The following is a 27,411-nucleotide window of genomic DNA, read 5'->3' on the forward strand; positions in this document are numbered from 1 at the left end:
ATATTCCCGAAGGGGACGAACGGGATGGTTTCCTTGCCATGGTCAAGGATGGTAAGGATGCCATGTGTGAGTCCGTTCAGTCGGGTTTGGTCATGGCTGAATGCGTCAGCAGGTCCATGGCGGCGAGCACCGTGATACGCAGGTTTGCGTGGTTGCGGAAGACGGGGTTTGCTCCTGATGTGCAGTCCCGGCTCCTCAACATGCCCTTTGACGGTGAGCGCCTTTTTGGCAGCAAGGCTGACGAGAGCCTTGAGAGGTTGCAGACCTCAAAAGCTGCAGCGAAGTCGTTGGACGCTGCAGTTCGCCAACCTCCGCCTTTTTGTCCTAGGGGACAGCAATGGAGGGGTGGTTCCTTTCGCTATTACTCGTCCTTCAGTAAAGCGAGAGGAGCTGGCAGTCAAAGAGGCCAGCGCAGGGGTACCAGAGGTAGACGACAGGGTACCCGTGGTGCCAAGGCCGCTCGGGCAGTTGCCTCTTTGCCCCCAGGTAACGCCGCAGCCGCTACCACTCAGTCATGCGGCCATGTCCCATGGTTCGCCGGTTGGGGGAAGGCTGGCGCAGCATCTTGTAGAGTGGCATGCCATTACTTCAGATGTGTGGGTTCTGGAGATCATAACCCACGGCTACTGTCTTCTCTTTCGGCAGAGGCCTCACGACAATCCACCGGGGAACCTCTCTTTGCAGAGTCCGGATCCGCTCCTTGCGCAGGAAATTCAAGCCCTGCTAGAGAAAGGCGCCATAGAACTGGTGCCTGTAGCGGAGAGGAACAAGGGATGGTATTCCCCTTATTTTTTGATTTCAAAGAAAGACAGGGGTTTGAGACCCATCATGGACTTGCGCGGTTTGAACAAACTCCTCAGGAAGGACAAGTTCAAGATGGTTACTCTCTCTCAAGTCCTCCAGGCCCTTCAGCTTCAGGACTGGTTGGTGTCTCTTGACCTCAAGGATGCTTACTTCCATGTGCCGATCCATCCCAAGCACAAGAAGTACCTGAGGTTTGCGGTTGTCGACTCGCACTTTCAGTTTCGGGTCCTGCCGTTCGGATTGACCTCTGCCCCGAGGGTTTTCACCAAGCTCATGGTGGTGGTGGCAGCTCATCTCAGGCAAGGGGGGATTCACGTCTACCCCTACCTGGACGATTGGTTGATCAGGGGGAGCTCTCCCGAGCAAGTCCTGGATCATCTGTCCGTCACCTGCCACTCCCTTCACAGGCTGGGCTTCTCCCTCAATTTAAAGAAGTCCCATTTGACGCCAACACAGCGGCTCCAGTACATCGGAGCAGTGCTCGACACTTCCCTGGGGCAGTGTTTTCCTCCCCAGGTGAGGGCTCTTCACATTCAACAGATGGTGCACAAGTTTCAGCATGCCCAGACGCTCCCAGCGTTCGAGTTCTTGAGGTTGCTCGGCCTCATGGCATCCTGCATTCTTCTGGTGCCAAAGGCTCGCCTGCGGATGTGATCTTTGCAGTGGGAACTCAAGATGCAATGGTCGCAGGCCTCCGGCAGGATGTCGGACGCGGTTCAGGTGCCGCCCTCGGTTGCCCAGGACCTTCTGTGGTGGGCCGTCGAAGGCAACTTGATGAAGGGGGCTCCATTTTGGCTTCCCTGGCCGGAGGTGATGATCGTGATGGACGCATCCCTCACGGGATGGGGAGCTCATGCCAACGAGCTGACAGTCAGCGGTCGTTGGTCTCTGTCGGAGTCCAGACTCAATATCAATCTGTTGGAGCTGAGGGCCGTCAGGCTAGCCCTGAAGGCTTTTCTGCCGACTGTGCGAGGAAAGAATGTCCTGATCCTGACGGACAACAGTGGCCATGCACTGCCTCAACAAAAGGGGGGGGGGGGGCAGGGTCACTTCCTCTGTTCAGGGAGGCGATGCAGCTAGAGTTCTGGGCCATCCAGCAGGAAGTTTCGATCTCAGCAGTTCATCTGGCCGGAGACGAAAATGTGACGCTCTGAGCAGGCAGAGCACGATCTCTCGCGAGTGGGAGTTGGCTCAGGATATTCTCCTGGAGATCTTCGCCCTTTGGGGGACCCCTCAAGTGGATCTCTTCGCCTCCAGTGTCAACCGGAAGTGCGAGAGGTTCTGCTCGCGGGAATTTCCTCCAAAAAGAGCCTTGGGAGACGCGTTCGTGGTGGAGTGGTAATTCCCGCTGCTGTACGCGTTTCCTCCAGTCCCCGTCATCCCGCAAGTGCTGTGGAGGTTACGGAAGTTCGGTTCCCGGATGATCCTCATTGCTCCGGCGTGGGCTCGGAGGACGTGGTACCCGGACCTTCTCGACTTGTCCATCTGCCCTCCACGTCGTCTTCCCTACCGAGACGATCTGCTCTCACGGGAGGAGGGTCAGGTTCTCCATCCAGAGGTCAGATCCCTCAACTTTCACGCTTGGTTTCTGAAAGGTTGAGGTATAAGGATTGGGACCTCCCTGAAGACGTGATGGAGGTATTTCTCTCGGCCAGACGGCCTGCAACAAAGTCCCTGTACCGTTGGCGTAAGTTCTGCGACTGGTGCAGGGTTAAGAATGTGCATCCTTTTGCATGTGACATTCCCATGGTTCTGTGTTTTCTTATTTCTTTGGCCCACAGGGGCTTGCAAGTGGGTACCGTTAAAGGTTACATGGCAGCGCTGTCTATATTTAAGTTTAAGCGCTCGTTTGAAGACTGTTCCTATTTTAAAATTCCTTTAATTTCTCAATTTCTGAAAGGGTTCACTAATGTGTTCCCTCCGTCACCTTTCCAGGTGCCCGGTTGGGATTTGAACCTTGTTTTCAGGTTTCTGATGGGTGCTCCGTTTGAGCCTTTGCATTCATGCCTTTTGAGACTGTTAACTCTTAAAACTGTATTTTTGGTTGCGGTCACTTCCGCTCGCAGAGTGAGTGAGTTACAGGCACTTTCAGTTAAGCCACCCTTCACTGTGTTTCATAAGGACAGGGTTGTCCTTAGAGTTCGTCCTTCTTTTCTTCCGAAGGTGGTGTCGGAATTTCTTTTAGGCCAGAAGGTTGTTCTTCCGGCGTTTTTATCCTCCTCCACATCCTGGTAAGGAAGAGGAGAGGCTCCATAGGCTTGTAAGCTTTTATATTTCACGTATGTCCCGGGTCAGAGTGGACGATCAAGTCTTAATTGGTTACGCTGGAAAGCGTTTGGGACAAGCTGTGACGAAGCAGACTTTGTCTCGCTGGATTATTTTGGCTATCTCGGAGTGTTACCGCTTGGCGGGTAAGGACCCACCGGTCGGCTTGCGGGCCCATTCTACCAGGGGTATGGCTGCCTCTACTGCCCTACAGAGGGGTGTTCCTATTCGTAACATCTGTGCTTCGGTACATACTTTTGTACGTCACTACTCCCTCGATTCCATCCGTGGGCAGGATCTGGCCTTTGGCAAGGCGGTCCTTTACTCTGCAATTCGATTGGGCATTCTAAATTTCTGTTTTCTAAATTCTTTTTCCACCTCCTTGCATTGGTACTGCTTTGGGAGTCTGTCATAGATATGGAATACGTCGGAGGTCCCAATCCCCTCGAAGAACAAGTTACTCTCTTACCTGGTAACGTTCTTTCGATGGGACGGTCCGAAGACGTATTCCATATCGCTCCCTCCCTGCCTTCCCCGCTACAGAATTTCTTATGCGATTGCAGCTTACGTTTCCGCAAGGCTTTGTGTGTCGGACTGGTGCCACACGTTCTGGGAAAAAAACTACAACTGAGGCTATGGGCGTCGTGCATCCTACTTATAACATCCAGTGACGTCGGCCGTCGGAGGAGGTCCTCGAGGGCGGCGTATCGACGCAGGACGCAGACGCCGAAGATTTTCCGAAGCAGCAGAGCTGTGGTGATTACATGTCATAGATATGGAATACTTCGTCGGACCATCCCATCGAAAGAACGTTACCAGGTAAGAGAGTAACTTGTTCTTTTCACTGCCAGCCAGCGAAGAGATCTCAAGACCGGATTGATGTGGGAGCCATAGGGAGTGGCCGTAACCACCCTAGTCGCAAGATTCTGTACCAGCTGAAGACGATGGACCAAACCAGTGGGCTGGGCTAGATGCAGAGCATTGCAATAATCTAAGCGGCTGGTGACAAGTGAGGAAACTAAAGCAGGATGCAGGTGCACAGGCTAAAAAGGCAGAACCTTACGAAGGACCTTCAACAAGAATTGTCCTGTCTTGCATACTGCACTCAACTGATGACCGATAGAAAGAGAAGAAGAGAAATTGATACCAAGATTTTTCACAAACGTCACTGGAGTAGGGAAAACACTCAGTGAATCAAGGCCGAAAGATGGAGACCATGCACCCAAAGTCGAAGATACACCCACCACCAGAACCTCAGTCTTTGTCCCTGTTGAGTTTGAGCCAGTTGTCACTCATCCAGCCCCTCACGGCCCGTAGGCACTTTTACAGCCGAGACGACCCCCCGACTCGGGCTTGATTTAAATGGACCAAGGCAGAGCCCTGGGGGACTCCACAGGATAGCAAATTGGAAGATGAGAGAAAAGGAGGCAAAGACAGTGATTGGCCCCTGTCAGTCAAAAAAGAGGTGAAACATGCCAAGGCAGGGCCCGAGATGCCAGCTGTGACCATGTGGGACAGGAGTATAGCGTGGTCAACAGTGTCGAAGGCCGCTGACAGATCGAGCAATATCGGGGCCCCCTCCCCTCTTGCATCAGCCAACCTGGTCAGATCATCCACCACAGATACCAAGACACTCTCAGTACCTCTCCCGGAACGGAACACAATGGCCTGTTTTTTAGTTTTTGTGGAAGACATCCTGACTGACGGGACATATTGACTGCTTGTGTGACCAGAGAGATCATGCCCGGCAGAATGTCCTTAAGGACAGTCAACGGGACCGGATCAGAGGGGGCTGCAGACTTCATTTTATGAATGGCCAGCAACACCTCGTCATTGGGAATGATGACCAAGTAGACACTACCTGCAGACCTATATCAAGCAGATACTGCTGTGCGCTGTATACCTCTTTCAAGGAGTATTCAAGGCATAAAATAAGCAGTATCGCATAGCAATTTGCTATATAATGCTGTGTTTACCATGCTTAAGTCGATTCCGAAATGACAGAGGGGGAAAAAAAACAAGTTATTTGTTCGAAAATAACTTTAGGTTTTTCACTCTGCAGTCATTTCAGATATCCCTTCTGTGATCAGGAACTGGCGCTGCAGGGTGGTCCTTTTTTTTCCCAAACTTTATTTCTCAGGAAGTGGGGGACACCCTGCAATCCCCAAAGCCATTACAGTGAACAAGGGTGCAGGGGACACACCTGCTCCCATTGTTCACTGTAATGGCACCGAATGGGAGACTTGCTGGAAATCTTCGGCTGTACGAAATTTCCGTACAGCCAAAATTCCATCAAACCTCCCATTTGTTTTTTTCTTTTCCATTTATTCTACGGATTGCATAATTCTGTTGAACTGCTAATTACATTGACACTTGTGTGGCAGAGCTGGAGATATAAATTACCTTGTTCAATAAAAAACACAGCTCCCCCTGCATACTTCTCTTGCCCTCAGGGCTTTCCCAACCCTCTATTCTCTGTTCACTGCAAGTTTAAAGGGGTTAGTGGAGAGCAAGTCCTACAGTAATAATCTACTCCACTCTTAAAAGTGCCGTTTCAGGTCATTGCAAAGCAGAAGTAATTGAGATACTTTTATTAAGCTTACTATATTCTGTTTGGCAAAGATCAATTTGTGTCAAGTTAATTTTTTTAAGTCCTGCAATTCCAAACATGTAAGTTGTTACGGTTATAAGTCAAAGTATCGAATCAAAAGGATCGAATGACAAAAGGGTCAAATCAAAAGGACCGAAAACAAAAGGTTCGAAAAATGTATTTATTTTTTACATTTTTTTTGTTTTCGAACCTATTGACTCTCACCTTTTGCATTCGATCCTTTTGTATTCGATCCTTTAACCGGACACCAGTTGTTACATTACAGTATTTTTACTGGACAACTCATTGTCTCAATTTATTTCAGTATACTGTAGGTTAGTGTATCTAAATATCAATGTTATCTGTATTTCATGTTATAGGGTAAGGTCCATCATATTGATGAGTGAACACTTTTGAAAATGTATATAATCAGCTGGCCAAATGCTTTTGGTGGAAAACCTAGGCCTGTGATCTGCTGGTGCCCAACCCATGACGTGATTCCAAACTCTGTGACATTCCTTCTGATCACACTGTTGCTTCATAACTGACCTCCTACCCTGAAAGTGAGATTCCTGCAAACTACAACTTTCCACCTAATTTTCCCATTCTCTGCCTGCTATACCATCCACTCCTCATAGTCTTTCTTCTTACGTAATGCATACTCAAAGCTGACTATATGTTTACGCAAAGTAGTGATCAGTAGTTCCATCCAGTCTGTACACCTGCAGACATACTGTAATACCATACACTAGTTATCCAGAGCTCACTTTGCTCTGCAATTATGATTACATTATATATTAGCACCTGAGGGAGAGAGCTGGCCAATTAGAAGGCCAGGAAAGCAAGCTGAATCAGTAAAAAGCCACCTGCACTACATAACTGCCCGCTGCACCTCTGCCTAGCCATCACCTTGTCATTGGAGGTGGTGCCCTAGTTCGAGTCCCCACTGGACTGCCTCAGACTACCAGGGCTTCCCTATTCATGTCCCGGCACCCATTCAGGCCAACCCACGGTTTCTGAAAATGGTTATGTTCAATCGCTCAAATGTGTAATTTCTTTTTAAGGGATGCATGAATTGCGCAAAGCCTGATTCGTTTACAAATAAACAAAAAAAGTATCTGCACCCCAAATGGTGGCTTGGAGTGCTAATAACGATAAATACCACTTTGTGGATGCACACGGCTGGAATGCTGCACTTGGACCTACCTGGCTCAGGATTTTACCAGCCCTGCCCTCCCACAAAAGTTGTATTTAACGCTATATTGAAAACAGTTGATATCAATGACGGGTGAGGGCCATCCTGTCTACCTGAAGTTGACAATTATCCTGCCTGCTGCAACAACATACTACGCACTTGGTCTCTAGCTATGACTTTCCTGTAACATTGTAAACTTTTTGATTTGTAAAACCTCTGAACGTCTCCTTGCACGGAAAATGATAGGGCAAGTATACAGGACACTTCTCTGTGCAACACCAACTGCACAGAGCCTTGCACTGAAAACTGTTTTCGGAGACTTTTTAACATATCTGTTTTTCTCCATTCATGCAGCTAACCTGTACATTGCACAGACACTCAATTTACTAAGGTCTTACATTAGAGGTACATTGAAATACTGTATTGTTGATCATTCTATACCTTGGTACAAATAACCTCTAATAACATTACAAATATTAGTACAACATTGATAATCACATACATTTGTTTGACATTTTAATTAGAAAACTCTGCTAATCAATTTTTGAAAACTAATTTATGCCTGGGCATTCAAGGCTACAACCCTGTAACTGGAACAGAATTCAGAAGCAGAGAGACCATTATCCCTGCTAGGCGGGAATACCCATATGCACAGTCTGTTATCCCTTCTCTGTCTTATGCTTAGGACATTCAGAGAGTGCACCAGCCTTTTTCTTAATGAAAGAAACACATGGACATATGCGGTTCTATCCCATTACATGTCCTGACAAGAATTCATCCTTTTAAAATCATGCTGTGTTTTCTTTTGACCCAGTGCATGTAAACCCCTGCATTTGCGCACATGTGCATGCCCTATGCAATGGCATACATGCACACACATCTGTGCATGCGACGTACATACTTGCATGCATACTCGGAGACCTGCATGCCAGGTGCGCATACCGGCATGCACAGTTGCATGTTTACTCACATACCTACACACACCTACATAGGTCTTTTCTTGCACACGTCACTATGCACTGCAGTTTTACAAAGTAGTTGCATTGGAACAAAAATGGCCCTGGTGCGAAAAGAATTGAAATAATAGACGATTGCACTAGGGCAATTTCTGCCTCGACCCAAATGCCATTGAAATGTGCACTCGCTCTTTTGCGAGCGTTCTGTAATATGGCCCCTGGAGGCTAATGTAAAGCAATTTTATGTTTATTTTTATTTTGAGCACTAGATCAATTCTGTCATGAATATAATGCTCAGTCTGTTTCTAAATATGGACGGGGTGTTGCCAGTTAGTCTCTCTTCCAGTAAACAATGTATATTTTTACTGTTGAGTGATTTGTTTGCTGCATGTCCTCTCCATGCTTCTCGAAATATAGCATGTTTTTATTTTTCTGCCCTTTAAGTTCCTGTGCTTAATTCCAGGCATTTGAATGAGAAACCGCTACCTGAAGGATGGGAAATGAGATTTACAGTTGATGGTATCCCATATTTTGTGGATCACAATCGCAAAACTACAACCTACATTGATCCCCGCACTGGCAAATCTGCTTTGTAAGTTTTGATTTGACCATATTACGTGATTGTCTATGCATACGCCCTAGTTTGCATTTTTTGTAGTTTGAACAAACGTTACATCTGATACCTGCGTTTTGATGATCAGATGGAGAAGCATTAACCAACTGCACGAATATGCAATATTAAAACCGAGCAGTGTTGTTCTGATGCCATTTGTAAAATCTGTTCCTGCTCCGTTTTCTAATTGGAAACAATTACATATTTATAATTTGCATTGTTTTGAGTCCCCTCCATCTCGCACAACATCACCACCACCTGAAACCACCAATGAACTGGCTTCTGATGCTTCTCCGGTTTGCTCCGACTCCCTCCTATAGATGCCGTAGTACCCATAGTTCTGATGTTACACCCTTATTTTGTTTTGTTATTGTGTATGGTTGAATCGAATATTCAACCTTTACAATGTATCAAATCTCAAAACGAAAAATAAAAGAAATGGGAACAGAAAAGGGCATAAAACACAAAATCGCATGACAAATCCCTATACCTAAAAAATTCCTTTGCTTGCAAAACAGTTCTTCAGACACATCAGTCCTCATAACGCAGTGTGGTAACCCATATTCAAAAACCATCATTACATTTCAGCTCACTAAAACCTGAATCAAATAGTTCATCAGTCCAATGCATACAAACATTTCAGTTCCTTAAGAGCCAATTTAATTCACGCCTCAAACGAATTGTATATGAACGCAAAGACAATTAATAAAACCCTCCACATTTTATGTAAACATTATTTTCAATTCCTTAAAACTAAATTAGTTCGTCCATCATTCAAAACGTCAAGACAATTAATAAAACCCACACTGCCTGTGTAATCTTTGTATTGCGAAGGCTTATTAACATTTCCCACACAACTTCATTATCAATAACATTAGGGCAGTACACAAACTGTCCCAAGTGCAACATTTAAAGAAAATAAAGTGTAGGACAATGCAAGAGCAGGTGGTTCCATATCTCAACTTCTGACTGAACACCACAATGCCTGCAATGGAAACTTTAGTAGAATCCCTCTTCGGGCCATAATTTCCAGGGTCGGTAGGATTTTAAACCTAAAACACGTGTGTGTTTCTCACATACCTGTTCGGACAGCGCAATAGATAAGTTTCTGTAATCCCCAATTTGTTGTGCTCTTTCTGTAAATGGGTAAGAGGGGCATACTTATGCATATTCTCAATAGTGCCAATCTAAACTGCCTGGTCGGCATGCTTTTCAAAACCTGGCTTGACATACATGTCTTCCTCATTCAAACCTGGCCCAGTTAATATAGCTTGACAGGGATTAACTATTTGCCCTATCGGGGGCGTGATTTACAGCCATGTGAGGCGGACGCAGGCTCTGAGAGCTCCCGGGATCCGAGAAATGATTAGCTGGTAATATGCATTTAAATTTGCTTACATTGTTCCCAAAAGAACAAACGGATGCCTAAAGCAAGAGGGCAGCTCCGGGTGCACCGACGAGGGAAGTGCGTGCTGTGTTCCTGGTGAACCACCGTGAGAGAGCAGTGCCGGTGTGAAGCTCTGAAAATGGGGACTGCCGGAGGGAGAAGGAGTGAGCGCTGAGGAGGGGGTGGAGCGCTATGGGGCAGTGAAAGGCCCACAAAGGAGACGGTGACATTCTGATAGCTGTATCCCCGGAGTGTGTGAAACCAGCACGAAGGCGGTAGAGGCGAGGTCTTGGTAGTGGCTTGCGGAAGCGTGTGCAGAGTACTGGCCGGCTCCGGAACGAACAAAGGAAGCGCACCCTGTGAAGAGGCACCATTGCGGAACCCGATCCGAAATGGTCCACTGTGCTGGGACCTGCTGCAGTGCGAGCGGGACCAGAACCGAACATACACACCTCAAAGGTGCGCCCTGGAACAACGGTTACCAGCGGTGAAGAGTGGTTGTGCGGACACAAGCAGCAGACTGCTGTACACTACGGCGGGCCGGCATGAGAAGTGTGCATGGCAGATTGTGACCGACTGTAGAGGATAAGGAGTTGATGGAAGAGTGGGGGCCCTGAATAGACATAACGCAGCACCCTGAGATACAGAGGCACCTTCAGTGTGAAGGACATCCATCCTTGGAGCTCGGCGCTGGCAGGCAAGTTGGAGCGCTGAGTGCCGACACGCATATTCAAATCACCGGAGTGGTGAGGAAGTGGTGGCGCCTGGAAAGAAACGCAACCCGGCATGTGCGTGGCCAGCCCTGCATTGAATGTCCACCCAAGAAAGGACTACTTATGGGGAGACAGTGTTGTGGTACTTACCCAGGGTAAGACGTCAAGCATTAATTGGGACAGACATTGAGTCTGTCTGGATCTCCCGGAGATCCTTCAGAGAATAAATTCCACAGAGCTCTGTAAGCGTGAGAACCCTACAGACCCCAGGAGCAGAATGACGACTAAAGGGGGTAAAGCAAAAAATAAGCAAACCACACTGGAAACGTTCGCCTCGGGCCAAACACCACGATGCAAAAAAGACGACAACAAAATGAAGGAGCAGCCGCAGACCCCGGACAACTCAGAACCGGGAAACAGGCAGATTTTGGAGGCAATCGCGGTACTACAGGCCACGTTGGAGGGCAAGATAGATGCTTTGGCAATCAATGTGGCTCTGCTGCACCAGGATGTCCGCATAATAGCGGAACGCACAAGTAAGCTGGAGGAGCAAGTAAAAGAGAACACAGAAGTTGAGGCACAGACGACGAAAGATGTAGATGTATTCATACAAAAAGTGAAGTTACTAGAGGATAGAGCCGAGGAAGCGGAAGGACGAGCCTGCAACAACAACATACGCATCATCGGCCTGCCAGAAGGAATTGAGGGAGCGGACCGCACTGCCTATTTGGAAAACCTACTGCTGCAGCAAATTGGGGCAGGAGAACTCTCTCAAGGATTTACAATAGAAAGAGTGCATCGCTCCCTCATCAGAAGGCCTCCCCCAGACACTCCACCAAGGCCAGTGATAGCTAACGTGCTCAACTATAAGGATTGTGAAAAGATACTGGCTTTCTCCTGAGCAGGGGGGACGATTCAAAGAGAGTCTTCAAAGATAGCAGTGTACCCTGCTAGCAGTGTAGCAGCGGTGAAGGGGGAACAAGTGTGAGCGACCTACCTGCAGCTGGGGAGTTATTCCAGCTACTCCCTAAATGCCCTGGGCCATTCCATCAAGGCCCCCACACCGGGGATCCCTCTGCCGGCCTGTCACTAGTAGCAGCTTCACATTGCCTGGCAACGCCTGACACTTTTAGGCCATGCCCACCTGCCTCGCTGCAGCTTGAAAGAACCGCCTCCATGCGAAGCCGCGCCAAAGTGAGGCAAAGTGTGTCGTAGCTGTCTGCTGCTGCCGCAGCGGTTCCGCGCCTAAAGGACTCACAGGCATGCCGTTTCCCTTCAGTCTGCTCCTTCCGTCATCCTCCTGGGCATACCGTCCCACCGCCTGCCCTTCCATCAAGTTACTGTGCATACTCACCATGACCGTCTCCATACTCAACAGTCCATCTCCCTCCAAACTCCTTTCAGTCTGTCGACCTAACGCTTCAAGTCACAATACCAACCTCATCTACCCCCAGCTTGTTGACACTTCTAAAATCATTGACCTTGCCTTATGGAACGCTAGGTCTCTATGCAATAAGAACGCTGCTGTTTTAGACTTATTCCTACAACTACATCTTCACTTTCTCTGTGTCACTGAAACATGGATTCCTCCACACAACTCCACAGTTCCTGCTTCACTTATCTCCTCCTTTTCTTCATTCGCCCACATTCCCCGAGCCACCGGACATGGTTGCAGCATTGGACTACTATATCATCCAAATTACCGATCTGTTACCTGTCCTGTACCTCTGCCAGACTATTCCTCTTTTGAATAAATGTAAAAAATCTTCACCTCACCACATGCTATTTCCTTTCTCATCATCTACCGTCCACCTGGCCCACTAGGGTCCTTCTGTGAGGACATTGACCACCTCCTAGGTCACATCTCACCTAGTCCCACACCGCTCATCGTGCTTGGTGACTTTAATCTTCATCTCTCCTCCACTCACCTAACATCCCCCTTCCTCTTAATACTTGACTCGTACCTCCTTACCCATCTCCCGTCCACTCATAATTCCGGCTCCACTCTTGATCTAATCTTTGTTTCTACATTCACGGCTTCCTCTGTATCTGACCTCCCTAATTATTTCTCAGACCATTCCTTACTCTGTCTCGCTTTCCCCCTCTACTTCCCCCTCCTATCCCCCCCTCCCATCACTTCCTTCTCCCGACGTGACCTACGTGATTTCAATTCTTCACTTTTCTTCGAAACCTGCACCAACTCCCTTCCCCCTCTCACTCATTTGTCCACTCTCTCTGCGAATGAGACTGAAATCCGGTCATTGCATCGAATACAAAGCATCTACACACCATACAATTGAAAAAAATGCATCGAAAAAAAAAAGATTGATTGTATTTTGTTCAATGGTAAAGGGTTTAGTTTAGTAAAAAAGTGTTTTAATGGTTCTCTGTAAATTGTTCTCTGCAAATTGGACTTTGTTACGGACTGAATCTGAACATTGTTCTACATTGCTTATTTTGTGTATCGCATATTCTCAATAAAGCGCTTTTGTTAAAAGCGCTATATATAAAACTCAGTAAATACAGACTACAAATACCCTGACTACACGTTTCAAGTCCAGAGGCGGAGAGCACGGTTCATCATCACGAAAACCAGACTACGGAAAGCGGGACTGAAGTATATGCTGATATACCCAGCGAGATCAAAATTGATCCATAATGGCAAGTCCCTCTTCTTTGAATCTCCAGAGGAAACGCATGAATGGATGGACAGGACACAGTTGAGCCTGAACAAAGGCGCCGGACAATGCTGATAAAAGTTGAGTGTGTCGGCCTCGTGAACAAATGCACTGAGTGGGTCAGAAATGATGCAGAGCACAACTATACCACTTAAAGGAGAGTTCCGGGACTTTTTTTTTATTGTCCCTACGGTTCGGCCATGTGTTTTTAAGCATAACTCGGTAGATCGTAGAAAACTTTCCTATGGACCTTACCCGACTTTTCGTCCATTAACGCACTCGAAATCAGCCGCCATTTTCTGATAATCCTATCACTTGCCGCATCGCCCTGGCTCACCTGCTTTTGCGGCACTAAATCAAATCCCCCGCCCCTGAAACAGACTTTATCAAAACATTCATATTCCCCGCCTCTATCCGTGACGTGACTGTGCTGTGACTGTGCTATTACAATTTGATGTTATAGCTAGATATGATAAGTTTAATCGGGGGAGCACGACGGAGCATCGCGGAAGCCCGGTAGAGGGACCGCTAATGCAGACCCTATACCCCCCTCTTAGGTAGTGGAGGGCCACTGTATAGGGCCCGCCCGTGGGGCACCAGGAAACTAGTCCTTTGACCAGGTTGAATGGAGTGGAAACAGGATTGTGCCAGCATGCAAGGCATAGCGGGACGAGTTAGGTTTGCAGTGGGTTATGTGTGTGATGGGAGGGAGGGGGGGGCAGGACAATAATGGGGAGCCTGCTAATATTACTTGCAGACTCCATCAAACTCATAAGGTTGGCCACCGGCTGGAGGCCTCACTAGCACCCTAGACACTATACATGATGGCAAATAAGATTAGAATTACGATTTCGAATGTCAGAGGTATTAATTATGTGAAACGCAAGACAGTGAGCATGCATATCTGGAGAAATAAGGTTGGGATAGCGCTGTTACAGGAAACACACTTAGATGGGCAGAAACAGAAGAACCTGGGAAGGGCATGGGGAAAGGGAGGATGCTTATGGGATCGACATACTCGACATATTGAAGGGGGGTCCTTATCTGGATAGCCCCCAACACACCGTTCAAGGTGCTGACAGTGAAAACTGACAATGAGGGTAGGATGGTCATGGTACATGGGCTATTAGAAAACCAGGAGGTTTGTGTTGTCAACACCTACGCCCCAAACCACGATGCCAGTCTTTTTCAAATTGCTATACACGAGATTATGCCCATACAGGAGCGGCACCTTGATTTGGGGAGGGGACTTCAACTGTACGTACGATGGAACCAGTTATAGATGGGTCTGATAGCAAGCACAATCGACAACCCCCCCCCCCCCCCCCCCCCCTGCAAAGGTACTGAAATCGCTAGTGGAACACTTTAGACTGCAAGACCTGTGGAAGGCTGAGCATGCGGAAATGAGGGGGTATTCTCATTACTCAGCACTACATAGGGTATACACCAGAATAGACTATATGTTCACAGGAGTGGAATGCAGATTCGAATTTTCGGAATCAGAGTACCTAGATGGGTTATTATCGGATCACTCACTGCTGGTGGCAAGATGGAGTGTCCGCCCCTAGGCCGCCAATCCCTACGTGGAAATTGAGAAGCAAAGCGCTACAGGATATCGCGTTTGCTGAGCTAGAAAAAGTCAGAAAAAGTACTGCAGAATTAATCACAGTAAACAAGAGTAGCGTAGGAACGCAGAGTTGGAGGAAGTGCGCACGCAGGCGCGGATAAATGAGGTGTTCTCTGAATATTACAAGGCATTATATGCAGCCCCCCAGGGCGGCACTGAGCAAAACATACAGGGCGTTCTAGCTCAGATAACTTTACCCAAATTAGATGGACCCCAAGGGGAGTCACTGGAGGCACCTATAACACCGGAAGAGGTGGCAGACACTATTAGATCCCTGCCGACAGGGAAGGTACCGGGTACAGACGGGCTCCCGGGTGAGTTTTACAAAGCCTATGTTGATATATTGGCGCCACTGTTGGCCAGGGTGTATAACAAGGCTTTTGCAGAGAACATCCTGCCCGGGAGCATGGGGGAGGCCCTGATAGTGCCGCTGCTTAAACCAGATAAGTTAAGCATGGATTGCGGCTCCTATAGGCCTCTGTCCCTGTTAAACCAAGATAGCAAGATCTTTACAGCTATGTTTGCAAGTAGGCTTAGGGGGGTAATACACACGCTGATCCACCCGGATCAGACCGGGTATGTGCCTGGGAGGAACATCTCAGAGAACCTCAGACGGCTTCACCATGTGATTTATAGCACAGCAGATTGTGCCTCACAAGGTGCAGTCGCCTCCTTGGATGCCACCAAGGCATTTGATTCAATACATTGGAACTGGTTGTATGCCACGATGTCAAAGAATGGGGATTGGCCTGGTGTTTGAGATGGGTGAGTTTGATATACACGGAACCAATGGCTAGGGTTAAGTCAGGAATTGTGTACTCGGAGGCACTAGACAGGGGTGCCCATTGTCCCTGATGTCGTACATCCTGGCGGCAGAACCCATGGCAGCGTACTTGAAGCAGGAGTACGGGGATGTGGGGATAGATATAGATGGGGTGAGGCATGTGATATCTATGTACGCAGACGACATGCTATTATATGTGCAAGATCCCGAGGTGAACTTGCCATACATATTGGAGGTGCTGGACAACTCTAACAAGTTCACAGGAATTAAAATAAATAAGAAGAAATCATGTTTGTTCCCGCTGGCAGCCACCGCAAAGAGGGCGGAAGAAGACTTGCCAAACCTCTCCTTACCCTAGTGCAGGTCCTCCTTTAGGTATCTGCGGGTTTAACATACATCAGGACCCCTCCCGAGAGCATGAAGAAAACACATCTCGAGCCTAGGCTAGTCGCGTCCATGGGGTTCTGGAGTAAACTGCCCCTGTCAATGATGGGGAGGGCGGCATTGTTAAGAATGGTGGCACTGCCACGACTGATGCACTGCTTTGGGAATGTCCCCTATAACATTCTAAAGCGATTCTTTCGGGAACTGGATAAGCTGTGTAGAGGGTTCCTGTGGCTGGTTGGACAGAATAGTGTAGCCCTGACTACACTACAAAGGCCATACAACCAGGGAGGGCTAAGGGTCACAAACTTCGAGCTGTATTTTTTAGCGTGCAAACTACAGCACATGGTGAAATGGATGGCAGATGACCCCATGATAGAAACAGCACTGCTGCAGCCGGCATTACGTGTAGGCACCTGCAAGACCTTCTATGGCTCTCTGCCAAAGAGCAACGGGGGGGGGGGGCCCTACTTGGTACAACTGGGCATCTGAATCTGGCACAGAGCCTGTGGGGGGTGGTGGGGATAACGGAGCCACTCTCTCCACAGACACCATTGGTGGTGGTCCTGGAGGGCAGGAAGGATGACAGGGCTATGGTAGAATCAAGGTGGGAGATCTGTGGTGTAGCCACAGTGGGGGACTTGCGGAACGAGGAAAGGTGGAAAACATTTGAAGAATTGAGAGAGGATGCGGGGATACAAGCAGGACAGTACCTAATGCACAACACTATTTTGGACGTGTTACGCAAAAGATGGCCAAAATCTCACCCAGGGCGATATTGGCAACGAGGATATAGAGATGTTGCTCCCAGTGGCCTAAGGCGGACACGCTGTTTCCAGAATCTATGAGACCCTGATAGGCTGCAGCACCTCACAGGCATAACTGAAATGCAAGAGTAAATGGGAACTGGAATTGGGCAAGACATTTGAGGAGAAAGAATGGGGAGAAATAAAGAGATATCACAAGAAGGTATGTAGGAACGCTAGTTTACAGCTAATACAAATGTATATAGTACAGAGAGCATACCTCACACCAGCTGTTATCTCCACCTTCAAAGGGGCCCGGAGGCAAGTGTGTCCTAAGTTCAGAGGGGATGATGCTGCGCTCACGCACATGTTCTGGCGTTGCCCGGTAATAAAGTGGTTTTGGAAGAAGGTAGCGGATAAGGCGGTCCAAGGAGGGATATATTTAGATGTGAAGACACCAGAGGCTTGTATGTTGGGTCGATATAAGAAAAATGTGAAAGACAAACCTCTGAATAAACTCAAAGATATGATGTATATGTTAATTAAGAGTAGCATTGCCTTGGGGTGGAAGGATACGAGAGAACTAAGTGTGATCAGATTGTGGAAAGAATTGGAAAAGTGGTGCACATCGGAAACGGCAGTGTGGGAGAAGGCACTTAGAACGCAAAATGCAGAGACGGTTATAGACTTTCAAAGATGGATAGCGCCAACTGTAACGCTGTTTGCTAACAGAGGGGAGAGCGGGAGTACGCAGCAACTGGAGGATGCTGATGCAGGAAATATATCTGAGTGTCTAGTTTCAAGTAAAGGATGTATATTGCATTGTATTAGAGCTTGTTGCTCAGTGTGGTTTATTGTTATAAAACTAAATTAAAAATATATTTTTTAAACTTGCATGCACTGACAAACTGTCCTAAAAACATATGTAAATTGTTTTTAATTGTACGACCTTATAAAACATTATTTTTCTTTTAAAAACAAGCTATATACAAAATTGTGTAATTTTCAGAGCATAACTCATTAAATCTTTAAAATATGTTCCACACAAAAAAAAAAATATTTATCCTATCGGAACATTCTGTGCTTAAGCTATTAGAATGTCCATATCCCCATAAAGAAACTGGACTAGTAGTGTACGAAATTTAACATATAAACAGAGTAGCTTCCAGTTGACCCAGGATTGCAGGGTTAACGGTCCCAATTCATATCTAACAATAGTAATTGGAATGCAGTTTTGTAATTTCAATGTTCACCTCCGCATTAAACCTTCCAAAAGTGGGAGTTTCTCCCAGTTTCATGACTGTTAGTTTAAATTCCATACAATAACGTAGGCACTAGTTTAGCCCCGTAAAACCTCACAGCAGGACCTATGGAGAACTTCCCAAACTTGTTATTTACCTTTACCAAAAGGGGCGCAAGTTTACCTCCTTATTACTTGTGGACTGCTTACCTCTTGCTTATTCTGGTGTCGTGGATGGAATTGCAGCCTCCTAGCATGCTGCTGCTACTTTTTGAGAATTGCATCTTTCAGCAGTCCAACCTTGAGCGTACAAAACCAGGTGCAGTAAACCCAGGTCTTCAGTTTACTTCACGCAATGCAGGGGCCCCAGGAGAGTGCAGGAACGTATGGGGAGGGCTGTCAGCCATGTGATGAAATGTCTCATTTTTCAGAATATTGCAAACTGTTTGCATATACAGTTTCATTGCCTTTGGTAGATTTTCTCTCTACAAACTTTGGCTTGCTTCACTGTTGCTCTTGAGTGGTTTCAGTTTGGGCCACCACAAAAGCAAAGAAAATTAAGTGGTCCAAGAATGTGTTTACCCCCACCTCGCCCGATCCCAACCCATACTGTTGGACAAATAGAACCTATATTAAACTTTACAGAGAAGTTAAACACAGTGGACCATACCATGGGGAGCACCTTCTTAATATGGTTTATAGTCCTTGTGGCAGTGTCTGGTGTCAAGACCTTCCAACAAAACATTGAAGTGCCTTGCTAGAGTTATGCCATGTTGGTGGGCTTGTGCCAAGGTTTAAATACCCCTTAAATTGTGCCCAGATCAACCAGATAGAATTTAGGTCAGGAGCTTCTATGGTAGTTCAAACAAAGTGAGTCCCTGTTGTCCTGTAGGCTTATGCAGAGGAGTGCTGTCTGTCATTGTGCTTCATGATTGGTGAGTGTGTTTTGGGTGATGTCGCCTCACACACAGAAAACAGTCCCAGCATAATTATGTTCTCTTTTAAAAGGGTTAACATAAATTTGTTGTCCAGGGCCCTTCTTGGAGCTGTCGCTTCAGACATGTACTTTTAAGAATGCCATTTTATTCTGAAGGCCATCCTGTTGAACCGCTCTATGGTGACAATAAACTAGTCCTTGAGCTGGAAGATCCTCGAAGTCTTCCCCCATATCCATCCAGACCTTGTTGTTTTTCCACCCGCTTTTCTTTATCGATGTCAGATCTCAAGCTTTAACCTCTGAAGTCAGATTAAGGAATGCGTATATTAAAAGAAATGTACGCCCTTGGTTGCTGCCCAAATGTAACTTATCTTGCTCTCATCCACTTCCAGTCTTGAGCCCAGCAAGCACAGCAGGTCACATCCATACTTACCATTGTCCTGTGAAATTTGCAACAGGATTGCCTTGATCTGCCACAAGGTTCCCTTGTTTAGTTACAGGAGATCCCTAGATGAACTGTCAAAAACTGTCTTGGCCATTTTGTTGAAGACCTCCAGCTAGCAAGTGAGTGCACAGAATTCCTCAGCCAACAAGGCCACAAGGAGATCTAATGCTCCAAGCATACATAAGCTGCTAAGTCCTACTATATTCTGTACGACACAATTGTGAATATTAAGAACTTTTTTTCTATAGTTCTGTAATTAAATGTAACAATCAGAATAAACCATACTACAGCAAACCAGGCATATTGTCTTTATGAACATGTCTGTTTCTGTAACATTTATACTATTTGCGAATTAAGCTTTAGCCCTTGATTTCCTTTTGCCACAAAATAAACAAAAAAAACCTCTGCTCAGGTGCAACTTTGCACATGGGGAGAGCAGTTTCAGCCAGCTCCAACCTGTGGAGTTAGGAGACATACAATTGGGTGGGTTCTCCTTAGTTATTTTGGTGATGCTGGGGCACAAGGAAGAAGAGAAATCAACAAGAGGCCACTTGACAAGACATTGGGTCGCAACAGGCAGGTCCTGAAGAGTAGATGGACCTGGCTGACATCTCGTAAGTGTAGTTTGTATATTGGTGTTCGCTCCCTCTTCTTTTTTTTCCCTTTCTTTCTTTTCTTCTTTTTCTCTTCGGATGATTGTTGGATATGGTGGTGAGGGTGGTGCAGGGATTCCGTCTTTTTCAAGGCCTTTAAAACACACTATGAAGTACCTCGCTCAAGCCCTCCAATGACATCAAAATGGTTAATAAGGGGGACTAGAGGAGCGCGAGGGGGCCAGCAAGTAGTGAAGTGCACAAAATACAAGTGTGTAAGCCAGCTTTGTCTGATGTGAGTTGATTTCACTACACAGAAATGAGCTCTAGGTGGAGCACAGGGTAATGCTGACATCTGATTTATTTCCGTGCTTCTTTCTTCTACCACCGCACAGAACACTCTGGAATTTCATAAGCCTTAATGAGTACAGGAAGAGACAGCAGGTGCTCCATTACATTACAGTGGCAGGACCTGATAAAACATGCTTACCGGAGACCCATCTTTGTAAAAGTGTTAAAGGATTGGGGGGCGTGGCTTGGAGCGCCATCGATGTGGTCGCTCCCTTGAGGCCGCCCGTGGGATGTCCGCCGCCGCCGCCGAATTCAAGCGGTTCTGACCGAGTATCCAAGTCGCCAATGACATCTACGGCGATTGGAACCGATGAGGCACAACCTGGCCTACAATGATCTTCGATCACAAGCTGCGTTCACTTAGAATTTAGCGACCGCTCCGCTCCCCCGCCGCCATTTGAAGAAACCAAGATGGCGGCCGCACCGGAACTTAGCAATACACTGCGACCCTGATGGCGACGGACCTCAGGGGGACCGAAGGGGAGCGGCAGATGGAGGTTGCCCGGCGAACAAACGAGAACTTATTGGGGATGGCACTCGGCCGAGCCGACGGAGATGGCACGGAGGCCACGAGATAAGCCCTGAGAACCGTCCAGAAGAGCCCAACCTCGCGGGCTCTCCTTTCCCGCACCTCTCGGTGCTTCCTGGGGCGCCCCGGCCCACCCATCCCGCCACAGCTTTGGCCTCACCGCAACCTTTCCAACCTACACCGCCAAACTCGATCATTATGTCTAGGCAAGCAAAGGTTGGTAAAGGGGCAGATATCTCCACCATGCTCGCTACTCTAGACAAAAGCAGGAAGCAGGAGCCTCCCAAACTCACCCCGCAGAAACAACAAGAGGACGGGGGATCGCTCGCCACCAAAGGGGACCTGATAGCCTTTATGGCGGACATTAAATCGGAATTCCGCTCATGCCTATCGGAACTTACCACCAAAATTGAACAGACGGACCAGAGGGTAACGGAGGCTGAACAAAGGCTCGGAGAAATCGAGGACCACTCACGGGATCACGCCACCACTCTAGGGGAAATGCGAAAAGCCATTGACTCCTTGCATCAGAAATGTGAGATCTTGGAATTTAAGCAGGAGGACCTGGAAAACAGAGCACGCCGCAACAATCTCCGTATCCGGTGGGTCCCGACCTCCGTCCCCGACAACAAGCTAGCGGACTACGTGGGGATAAATCTCAGCTCTTGCTAGATCGCACCCACAGAATTCGTCCACGCCGCGGGGCAACCTCAGACCCCCCCACCAGATGTTATCACAAGGGTCCACTTTTTCACAACCAAGGAAGTGATCTCGGCGATCAGCCGCCAAGGGGAGGAAATTACTTTTCAGAGTACGCCACTCCAAATATATCAAGACCTTTCACCACTCACCCTTCAGAAAAGAAGAGCACTCCGACCATTGGCCCTGTTCCTCCAGGAGCAACAAATCCGCTACAGATGGCTGTTCCCGGCGGCGCTACAATTCACATACAAAGGCACCTTACGCCGGATCAGCCACTTGGAGGACGCGGAGAGAATCATGCATCCTTCCTCACCCCGGGAACCCTCCACTCCAACCCCAGAGGGTGCTGAGGCCCCGGGGCCGCTTTCCTCCCCGAAACCTAAACGTACACCATGGTCATCCGCCTTGCGGACCAACAAAAAGAAATGAACAATGGCGTCCCCCGTACCTCCAGGTTCCAGTTATACTCTTACCTGGCCTCCTCAGTCTAGGCCTAAAATTCGGACCCGCCACGTAACGATTCATCTGGCGACCGATGTGGGCGGTGTCGGCGGACCATGCCCACGGCTCATACCCACTCCAGGGACACTTTCCAACTTTCGTGCCTTGGACACCCACGGTATTCGATCCACGATGGGACAAATGGCCCTGTTGGCCAAGGGTAGACCCCTACCTACAATGTCGGTCTACCCACCAGTTAAAGTTGCAGCCCCCCGTTGGGGCTCTGCGTTAAAACCTCAAGCGCAGGATGGTACTACAAGATCTTGTGACAAACATGGCAGCTGAATCACTGACCCGGACCCCCCCCCCCAATTCACAGGGTAGGGAATGGGACACTTTTGGACCACCAGGTTCTACGGATCCTCTCCCTAAATGTTAATGGGCTGAACTCCCCTACCAAACGGAAGGCAATTTTATTAAAGCTCCAGGACGAAAACGCCGCGATAGCCATGCTCCAAGAGACCCACTTGTTGCCGGCGGATGTAATCCGGCTCCGCTCCCAATCATTTCCGCTCCAATTCTTCGCCTCCGGCTCAAGCAAAAAGGGGGGTACGGCGATACTCTTCAGAAAAGACTTGAACCCACACATCCTGGAAACAAAAACATGCTTGGAGGGCCGATACACGGCAGTTAAATGCCTCCTGTTTGGGGACCTGTACACCTTCATCTCAGTATATGCCCCTAACTCGGGACAAGCACTCTTCTACGACTCCTTGGGCGCGGCCCTCGCTGGCTTTGTGGAGGGCCAAACAATCGTCGGAGGGGACTTCAACGGGGTCCCCGATCCCACTAAGGACAGGTCACACCCCCCAAATCCAAGCAATTTCGCCCAGGCTCTCAGCCTCCTCCGGTTGTTCAGGTCTCTGGAGATAATAGACTCATGGCGGGTGTTTCACCCCGACGAAAGAGACTATTCCTTCTACTCATTCGTCCACCGCACTTTCTCAAGGATTGACTTATTTCTGATCTCCCCACACACCTTTCCCTCAGTCAAAGAGGTCTCCATTGGCACGAGGGCCATGTCTGACCACGCCCCGGTGTTCCTGGAACTCCGGGTCCAAGACCCCAAACTTAATAGCCCCCGCAAATGGTCTCTGTATGACCCGATCCTCAACGACATGGCTACAAGAGACAAAATCGCGTCGGAGATTAAAAACTTCTTTGACGAAAATCCGGCCTCGGACACCTCAGTGGCAAACAACTGGGACGCCATGAAGGCAGTGATCAGGGGCTCTTTCATCGCTCAGGGAGCGGCCTACCACCGAAATAGACGCCAGACTCGAATTGCTTTGGAGGATGAGCTACGGGAGGCGGAGGCAACCCACAAAGAAAAAGGCTGGTCCCCAAAGACACAACGGATCATGCGAATGGCGAGGAAGAAGCTCGAAGCCCACTACGCGGAACAAACCGCCCTAATAATGGCAAGAGCCAAACAATTTTACTACGCAAAGGGCAACAAAGCGAATAGGTTCCTGGTGGCCAAACTAGCCAAACGGAGACGCATCAACACAATCGCAGACCTACGCGACCCTGAGGGGGGTCACTCGATACTCGGAGCCCGAAAAACAACAACTAGCGACAGACTACCTGACCCAAATCATGAAGGCAACCCCTCGTGACCGGCCGCAACAGGTGGAATATCTACGGAAAGCAGCGGTTCCCCGTCTCGCCAGCACGACGAGAGACGAATTAGAGGAGCTCATCACGGGAGAGGAGGTCGAGGAGGCCATCAAGTCGCATAAAACACGAGCTCCGGGTCCAGACGGCTTCTCGACCAGATTCTATAAACTTTTCAGGCCACAACTGACCCCCCCACCTGGTGAACCTGTTCAACTCCTTCAGGGACACAGGCACGGTCACCCCATCGATGCAGGAATCAACCACCATCCTCCTGCCCAAACCGGGAAAGGACCCGAGGAGCCTAGCCTCCTATAGACCGATAGCACTCTTAAACATTGATGCCAATATATATTCAAAGATCCTGGCAAATCGCTTGAACCGCGTGCTCCCGAAGATCATTCATCCTGACCAAGCAGGTTTCATCCTCCATAGATCCGCGGGAGACAATATACGGAGAACTCTGAACCTAGTGGACCTCGCCTCTCGGAACTCCCAGAAACTGGTCTTAGTGGCCCTGGACGCAGCTAAGGCATTTGATCGAGTTGATTGGCCCTTTATGAAACTTACCCTAGAGGCCTTTGGCTTCGGACCAACCTTTCAATCAATGGTATTGGCCAACTATAAGAGCCCAAGTACAAGTCTAAGGATTAATGGGCACAGCTCAACTCCGATCCCCCTATCATGCGGAACCCGGCAGGGCTGCCCGCTATCACCCCTACTCTTCGCGCTCACCATGGAGCCTCTGGCCCAAAGGATTAGAGGGAATGATCGAATTAAAGGGCTACAGGTTGGCCCCAACCAACATAAAATCGCCCTATATGCGGACGATGTCCTACTCACAATTTCAGAAGCCCAATCCTCACTGAGCCAGGCAATACGTGAACTTACCATCTATGGTGAGGTCTCCGGCTTCACTATAAACTTTGACAAATCCTCGGCCATGGGCATCGGGCTTACTCCAGCAGAACGGGAGCCTCTAGTGGCGATGTGCCCGATGACATGGGTGAAGAAGGCCATCCCCTATTTGGGGGTCCATATCCCGGATTGTCCAAGAGACGCATACAAAGCGAACTTCCCCCGGCTGCTGAAAGAACTGGAAGGTGACCTGAAACGGTGGGAGACCCAAGAGATCTCACTGCTGGGGCGCATCACAGCATGCAAGATGAACCTACTGCCGAGGTTCCTATACACCTGCGCCTCACTCCCAGTAGCGATCCCCACACCAACCCTCAAGGACATCCAAAAGAAAATGCTGAAATTCATCTGGAAAGGTAAGAGAGCGAGAATTCCTCTCAAAATGATGCTGGGGGGCTCTAAGCTAGGAGGTCAGGGGGTCCCGGACTTGAGGGCCTACAGTGTGGCAGCCCAACTAGCACAATTTCAGGCATGGCAGAACGTAACAAACCGCCCCAGGTGGGTGGAGCTGGAACAATCACAAACACCTTTACCCTTACGATTCCTGCCGCACATTTCGCCCCCCCCCTTAGAACACACTGGGGAGACCTCCTCCTGTCAACCAAACATACCCTTAGCTCCTGGGACTGGGCTTTAAAGCAAAAGGGAGTGCCCAGAGGACCGGGCCCACGCTCGCCAGTCTTCTATAACCCATCTTTCTCACCCGGAGCGGACCATCGCAATTTCCGGAACTGGATAGAGGGCGGGCTGGAGACCATAGACCAGCTATATATCGGTGGGACTCCTCTCACCTTCGCCCAATGTAAGGAGAAGTTCCAACTTCAGGAGAGGGACAGATTTACCTATATCCAGCTGCGCCACTGGTGCTCGCACCCCCAGACTTTGCAGGCAGCAACTCGCCCGCCCACCGCCCTGGAGCTAACCCTGGGGGATCTTCCAACCCGAGGCGGAGTATCCACCCTATATAGGCGCTTCTTGAGAGACTTCCTGTCCACGAAAACCCGCTGCATGGCTCAATGGGAGGCGGACCTGGGCCATCCGATCGAGGACCAAACCTGCGTGGACATTTGGACCAGAACGCACACCTCCTCCTCGTGCGTTACCAATAGGGAATGTGCGTATAAAGTGCTCCTCCGATGGTATTACCCACCCCTTCGACTCCACCACATGAACCCACAGGTGGACCCTGCATGCTGGAGGGGATGTGGTCACCCAGGCTCTTTCTTTCACATGTGGTGGACTTGCCCAAAGATACGACAGTTCTGGAGGACATGCCTAGAGACCATCGCACAAATCACAGGGAAGGTGATCCCTCTAGAACCTGAACCAGTCCTCCTGGGGGCCCCGATCCCCTCGATTTACCCACGCTCCACGCCCAAGTCCAAACTATTGACACATTGCCTTCTGGCGGGGAAAACGGTGTTGGCTAGGACCTGGAAATCCCCAGAAGGACCTCACATAACCCAAAGGTGGTCTAAACTCTGGGACATCCTGATTGCGGAGAAGGTCACGGCAGCACAGGCGGGCTCGCTCCATCGCTTTCAGAATGTCTGGAGCCCGGTGCTGGAATACGACCAGCGCTTTCCCGCCCAGACGTACAAACCGACCAGGGCCCGATGGATCTTGCAACACCAAATGGATCCGGAAGAAGGCATATAAACCCTAGGGGGCGGACCAGACTTCCCGGACTGCACACTCGGCCCCCAAACATGGGGATCAGAGAAGCCAGAGGGAGAAGGGGAAGAAGATACCCGATGGGGGGAACAAGGACGGGGGGCTTAGAGAACTTGAATACACATTGCTTTTGATATGTCATGTTTTGTATACTTGCCATCCTGCCTTGATTTAAAATAAACGAAGTTAAAAAAAAAAAAAAAAAAAAAGTGTTAAAGGATTACATTGATATAAAGTCCATTAACTGGTAAATCCATCCTCTGAATCCTACTTCTGGCTGTTGGAGTATTGCTTCTGAATCTACAACTCACAATATTATTTAGTAAGGTTGACCTAAATGGAAGTGATGTGTTTGAATGGAATCTGAAGTAATTCATATTTTTTAAATAACTTTATTTATTGATAGTCCTGTCTGTATTCACCGAGTGCAACCAAATTATCAGTAGTGCAATATAGTCACATCAGTGTATATTCATGAAGAACTTAAGAGATCATGTTGTCCATGTTGGGGAAAAGTCATTTTCAGGTATAATTTTACATAAATAACTTCGGAAAGGAGCCCAGATATCTTAATGGCGATTTGTTACAGGCATGGATAATACATATTGCTCTTCACATTCATTCACAAATGTCAGTAATGAATATGTTTAACGCAAATAATTTTTATAGAGAATGAGCTAGAATCCCCATTTTACCATGATCGTATACTGTTTTTGGAGAATTTCAACAAACCCCTTAAACCTCCTTCCTGGGTACACATCAGGTAGCATTCTATTTCCTTTGCTATAAACTCTGCACTGTTCAAGGTTAAAATTACTGAATCTGATTAATGATTCCTTGGCCCATCAGCATGTTTTCCTTCATTCATATGGGCTTGATAAACTAATCATAGTTTTTGCTGGCATCGTTTGAGTTTTCAGAAATGGTCATCCAAAGCCCTATTCTACTGCTGATTAAAATGAAGGGAGCAGTACCACAGCGCTGGTATAGATACTGCAGTTTGCTGAATAACATTGAATTTTATATCGCATCAAATACAAACTTATATTGTTTCTACATGCAAACCCAAATTAACTTGCCCAACTAAGGATCATCTCTGCACCCTTCCTGAACACTTCTGTCTCCGCTGCTAGACATCACCTTCAGCTCCTCAAGTTGTGAT

At 48.2% G+C, this 27,411-nt stretch overlaps 1 protein-coding gene across 4 annotated transcripts in view; it reads left to right on the top strand.

The window, feature by feature from the left end:
• The window catches only part of ITCH (itchy E3 ubiquitin protein ligase), a 2,968,415-nt gene that overhangs the window by 1,671,191 nt on the left and 1,269,813 nt on the right, over positions 1-27,411 (top strand). For all 4 annotated transcript variants that reach the window (XM_069652264.1, XM_069652266.1, XM_069652265.1 and 1 more), the window contains exon 13: positions 8,274-8,402. In XM_069652264.1, the coding sequence (XP_069508365.1) occupies positions 8,274-8,402 (129 nt within the window). The remainder of the gene's footprint in view (positions 1-8,273; positions 8,403-27,411) is intronic.

This window comes from Ambystoma mexicanum, chromosome 3p (assembly GCF_040938575.1).
Source record: "Ambystoma mexicanum isolate Mex_15411 chromosome 3p, UKY_AmexF1_1, whole genome shotgun sequence".
NCBI classification, from domain to species: Eukaryota; Metazoa; Chordata; class Amphibia; order Caudata; family Ambystomatidae; genus Ambystoma; species Ambystoma mexicanum.